This window comes from Acomys minous (assembly GCF_964271855.1).
Source record: "Acomys minous genome assembly, chromosome: 2".
Taxonomy (NCBI): Eukaryota; Metazoa; Chordata; class Mammalia; order Rodentia; family Muridae; genus Acomys; species Acomys minous.
In genome coordinates, this window is record NC_140484.1 from 137,539,776 (window position 1) to 137,545,923 (window position 6,148).

At 38.2% G+C, this 6,148-nt stretch overlaps 1 protein-coding gene across 1 annotated transcript; it reads left to right on the plus strand.

The window, feature by feature from the left end:
• Positions 1-4,793: 4,793 nt before the first annotated feature.
• Positions 4,794-5,309, plus strand: LOC311592863 (large ribosomal subunit protein P1-like). Its single transcript, XM_084773717.1, has one exon. It carries the CDS (start codon positions 4,902-4,904, stop codon positions 5,247-5,249), a length of 348 nt encoding a protein of 115 aa, XP_084629843.1. The 5' UTR covers positions 4,794-4,901; the 3' UTR covers positions 5,250-5,309.
• The last annotated feature ends 839 nt before the right edge of the window (positions 5,310-6,148 follow it).

The following is a 6,148-nucleotide window of genomic DNA, read 5'->3' on the forward strand; positions in this document are numbered from 1 at the left end:
TAAAATGTCATGCACATTGTTGAGAAATTTATTGTTTTGATAAAGAAAACATGAAGTAGGTGTGTAATGATAACAATTTTGATGTTAAAAACCCATGCATTGACCTATAATTTCAATATGTTATGATTCAACAATGAATTAATATGAAAATTGCTATTATCACCTATTATGTAAAATAACAGAACCATTTTCTTATATGTATGCAGCATATTTTTATCACATGAGCCCCATTTTTCTCTCTTGCCAACCATGCACTCTTCTAAAGAGTTCACCTCTCTAATAGTATCTTTTGCTTCTCTCTCTCTCTCTCTCTCTCTCTCTCTCTCTCTCTCTCTCTCTCTCTCTCTCTTCATTTGCTTGAGGGCAGGGATTGAGGCAGGGTTTCTCTGTGTAGCCTTGTCTGTCCTAGACTCACTTTGTAGACAAGGCTGGCCTTGCATTCATGGACATCTGCTTGCTTCTTATCCTGGAATGCTGAGATTAAAAGTGTGCACCATCTCAGCCAGCTTCTCTCATTTTTTTTCACACATGAGCAATGTTGGGTTTTGTTTTTGTGGATATGGTTTACTTTACTCCATTTTCCTCCAAACAGCAGACTCCCACTCTTCCCTATTAATAAATACTACTCTGTTCTTCACACACACCACACTTCCTGTCTGTCTATCCACTAACAGGCACCTAAGTTGACTTGTTACGTGTTTATTTATAAATAGTGTATCTATAATTTTGAGTCATCATTACCATTTGTTGATTTTTTCCTTTATTATTTTAAAAGATTATTTATTAGTATTTTATTCATAACTTAGTAAGTATTTGACTTGAGTAATATTTTTCAAATTGTCCTGCAAGTCTCTACACAAGCTTGAGAGCAACTTTGAAATGTCAGTGTCAACGCTTCAGGGTCATGGCTTCAAGGTTATAAGATGAAGCTGTACTGCCATCTTGTGGCTGAGAAGTTTATTATATTTTCTCCTCAGCATACAAAGTAAGGGGCTTCATAATCTCATTTCTATTTACAAGTTGTTTCTGTTGAACAATGAGGAGTGAGATGGGTTCTCTCTATAATTTGATTTGCATTTATTTAATTACGAGCATGGTAAATAGTTTTCATATTCCGCCTTTCTTTTATTCCTTCTTTTATTTATTCTTTTTATTTTTTCCTTTTTTGTGAACTCTGTTCATCTTTTGTCCACTTATTGATTGATTGGCTCTTTAGCTGTCAATATTTTTAGATATTTATAACTCTATATATTTACCTTCTCATGGAAAATAGCTGTCAAAGGTCATCTTCCATCTTCTGAGATCTCTGTTCTGGTTTTTTGTTTTGTTCTTTGTGTGTGTTCATTCATTCATTTGTTTGTTGCTATGCTGGAGCTTTGGAATTTACCATAATAGTGTGTGTCGCTTCTTCCCATTACTTCCTAAGATGTATATGATGTATATGTATATGTATACGTATATGTATATGTATATTATATGCCTGTATTTTGAAGTGTCCATTTTATCCTCCCATACTTTCATATTTTCAGATTTGTACACTAAAACTATTGGTTTTTAACTAAACTTTTATAGGAAATGGGAAAGGAATCCAGTTTACTTTCTCTACATGAGGATAAGATGCTGTTTTCTCTCCAACATAGGTATTTTAATGCCTTTTACACATTTATGAAAATCAGATGCCTTTGATTGGATGGATTTACTTCTGGGTCTTCTTCCTCTAATCTACTTGCATATGTGTCTGTTCTTAAACCAGTATCATATTGGTCTTCTTACTATGACTCTACAGTGTATTTTGAAATCAGGTGTTTTGATCTACACAACATTGGTGTTGTTTCTCAGCAAAGTTTAAATTATTTGGTTCTTTTAGAGGTGGATTTTGTGTAGATTGTTTTCTGTGTTTCTGCAAAGAATGTTGTAGGAAGAGTATCTTGTTTGTTGTACGGGTGCATTTCCTGTTAATTAAAAAAAAATCCTATGGCCTGTAGAAAGTGGGTGCAATAGAAGACTGGACATCCAACAGGTAGAAAGGATTCTGGGATAGAGCCAGGCATGGCAGATTCACCTAAGAAGATGGAAGGATAGATTCATGGAACCTGAGAAGTAACCAGCTATGTGGCAGAATGTAAACCAGTAAAAATAGGTTATCTTAAGTTATGTGCTAGTCAAAGAAAAGCCTAGCTATACACCCTAGGTATTTGTAAATATATTTTGAGTCACATGAGTCATTATTCTGGGAACTTGGGATCGGGAGGTAAAACACCTACCCTCCTACAGAATGTCACTGGTAGTCTGATGGAGACCTCATTGAATTAGTAGTTTAGTTTTAGTAACATAGCCATTATAAAAATACTAATCCTGCCAATCTATGAATGAGAACTCTCATTCTCATAGACAATATAAAGACTGATGGAAAGTTTGATTTAGCTCATGAGCTGTAGTTTTCAAGTACTCTGCTACGAACATGGGCTTTGATACTGATCTTGCTGCTTATCAGCTCCACAATGCTGGGCAATTTGCTTATAATCTCTTGTCCTTTGTTCTCTTCTTACATGAAGAATAAGAACCACAGCCCTGCTTAACAGCTTGATTGGGAGCATTCTTGCATCATTGTGGGTAGATCGGTAAAGAGTGAGTCTAGGCTCATTGTAATTTCAATAAAAACGTAAGCCATTACCGTTATGTGATGACATAGTGTTTAAGTTAGTAGGCTAGTAACAACATAGAAATTAGGGCATGAAAGAGAAAACTTGATGATGATTAAGATGTGGAGCTAGCAAGGAAACAAACATTGAAAAGGATTCTATGCTAACTTGTCTGAACACAATTTTGTGAACTATAACCAATCAGTTTTAGGGCATTAGGACAAATAAATAATTAGATTATATTTTTTGAAATATCACTTTGGCAGTCACAAAAAGAATGGGTAACAAGGGGAAATGGCCTGTAAAACAGACCAAGCAAATCCTTTTGTAATGGATTAGGATTAACTGCAAGGAGAGTCACTTCTTAACCTTAGAAGTTGAAGTCTCCCAGCAATTTAAGTCACCGTATTTGGTACAAAGCAAAACTGACAGTTCAGAGGAAAATCCACCACTGCTCTGAATAACAGCCATTCCCATAAACCTGCAGGCACCAGAAACCTGAGATTTGGAGGTGGCCCCTTGCCAAGCTAAGCTAATCAGGAAGTATAGTTCTGTGCCTGGACCATAACCCTCTCCCAGCTCTGATCCTGCCTATTCACCTAAGGTTCCCCCAGGACTCATTGTAGGCCACTGGGAGACTCCATCATCTGTACTCCCTGAGCAGCAGAGTAGTTCATTAGCAACTTTTTAATGAGGTCACAGACACTGACTGCTCATTAATAAATTTATTAGTGTGCAGCCCCAGAGACTGGGGAAACTGAGAACAGAAATCAGTGGCAATAGTGTTTAGCCAGAGTAGCTGCATCAGAGTGAAAAGAACGAACTTCTCTTGGCAGACACCCAGACTTTTACTGTTGGGCCTCTAGGGTCCTTGCAGGTCTCAGAAACCGTAAGATAGAAAATAGAGACATGGAAGGATCAGGACCTTGGTGGGATGAAGGGACAACAGAGATAATGATCCCAGGCTTGCAACTTCTTTTGGTCTACCAAGAGAGTTTCTTGAGGAAGTCAGATGCTCTTTGGGCTTCCTGGGATACCGTGGAAATGAGATGTTGCTCTTAGAACTGCTTACCATCTTGCCTTTGGTATCCATGGATTCCCTGTGGTTTCTCCTTCATGTCCAAAAGCAGATTCTTTGTTTCCTAAGTCCTTTTAAAGTATACTTTTCTAGGGATCCACTAGCCATAGCCTTCTTCACTCTGAGTGCATCCTTCAGACATCCCATCCATCCCCAGGGCTACAATAAATCATCTCTATGGAAATAAATCTCAGGCACTGGCTTCTACTTCCTGCAAGTATGAGTGATGGGGCCTGCCTGCCTGAAGTCATGTTGCAGGTTTGTACATCCCTTTAGTCCACTCCTCTAAGCTATTTTGGATGCTTCCTAAATTTGCATCTATCCGTCATTATCACGCATTAAACCCATATCACTCTCTATCTTAAGAGTAAAACTTATGTTCTTAGTCTGTCATAAAAACTTAAAGTTCAGCTCTGGCTTCTCTCTAATTACATTTCTTAATACATCCAACCATCAGTTGACTAAGCAACACATTTTACCTTCATCCCACACTTTCTTGAGTTCTTTTGTTACTCTCACCAAAAAAACTTGCAAACTACGAATCCTCAACTCAAAACTTATATGTGCTATTTACCAGATATGCAAGTTTAGGCAAATTGGTTCAAATTTCAATCTCTGGTTTCCTCGTGTTTTTACTGATAATAATGAGCCCCACTGTGAAATTTTTTAAACAGCCTGCTGTTCAGTGCAGCAGAAGTACGAGGTGATGCTAATCAAATAATTTAGCCAAACTGTTCCACTCAAAGAACTTTCATATTCCTTCCAACTCAAACGATGTTCTGGTCCGCAGAACTATCAATGCGTGCTTGCCAATATTTTCCGCATAGGTGATTTATCAGGTTTCTTCATTTTCCAGCAGAGTAGTACTGAATAAAGGCACTAACTTGTAATTAACACAAAATATGAGCTATGTCTGTGTAAACAAAGTGCCCCTCACAGGTACGGAAAACACAGAAGAGGACAAAGTAATAAACGCCAAAGACTAGGTTGAAGTCCATGAATACTATCCCAAATACTGTGTCCTTTTATATATAGCTTATTCTGCTCTAATATAAAAAACTAACAAGGAGTTTTTCCTCAGCTGCCGCCAAGGTGCTCGGTTCTTCCGAGGAAGCTAAGGCCGCGTTGGGGTGAGGCCCTCACTTCATCAGGCGACTAGCACCGTGCCGGCAGTTCACAACATGGCCTCTGTCTCCGAGCTCGCCTGCATCTACTCCGCCCTCATTCTTCACTGCGACGAGGTGACGGTCACGGAGGATAAGATCAATGCCCTCATTAAAGCAGCCTGTGTCAACGCTGAACCTTTCTGGCCTGGCCTGTTCGCAAAGGCCCTGGCCAATGTTAACATTGGGAGCCTCATCTGCAATGTAGGGGCTGGTGGGCCAGCTCCAGCAGCCGGAGCTGCACCAGCTGGAGGTCCTGCGCCAGCCGCCGCCGCCGCTGCCCCAGCTGAGGAGAAGAAAGTGGAAGCAAAGAAGGAAGAATCTGAGGAGTCTGATGATGACATGGGCTTTGGTCTTTTTGACTAAACCTCTTGTTAACCTGCTCAATAAAAAGCTGAACCTGTAAAAAAAAAAAAAAAAAAAAACTAACAAGGAGAAGGAAAAAAAATAGTAGTACCTGATATGGGTGGGAAGTCAGAAGAAGAAAATGTATCAAAGCAATTAAATAAAAATAGGTAAACTATTAATATATACAAAGAACTATTTCTCTGGGAGTCATGGAACCTAAAAAGATAAATCTATTTTATAAATAACACCACTTGGAACAGAATGGTTCTTCAATAGAAAGCATATTTTATTATAACTTTTGTATTTTTCTCTGTTTTCCCAAGATGACTCTAACATCATCTTTCCTTTCTATGGCTGTAAGTCCACTATGCAAATCTCAGCTCATGCTTCTGTATGCACATCATTCTTCAAATATATTTTGTGTATAGATATTAAGTATTAAATACATTGTGCTATATTTTACATATATAGAAAACACAACAAGGACAGCTAGGTTGTTCACAGTTTCTGTCTATTACAAATAAAGCTTCTATGAACACAGATAAGCATCATTTGGCTATATACCAAGGAACGGTATGGCTGGAACTTGGGGTAGATCTATTTCAAATATTTTAGGAAACTGCCAAATTGATTTCCAAAGTGATTCTACAAGTTTGCACTCCCAGCAGCAATGGAAGAGTGTTCCCCCTTGCTCCACATCCTCACCACAATGAGCTGTTGCTTGAGTTATTTTTTTTTAATTTGAGCCATATGCAAGACATAATCTCAGAGTCATTCTGATTTGTATTTCCTGATGCCTAAAGATGATGAACATTTCTTTGTTTCTCAGCCATTAAAGAATCCTCTGCCAAGAATTCTCTGTGTATATATCTGTACCCCAATTTAATTGGGTTACTTGATTTGATGATCTCTAGTTT

Excerpts from the sequence above, each read along its gene's own strand:
- LOC311592863 (XM_084773717.1), top strand. The coding sequence starts at position 4,902 with ATGGCCTCTGTCTCCGAGCTCGCCTGCATCTACTCCGCCCTCATTCTT.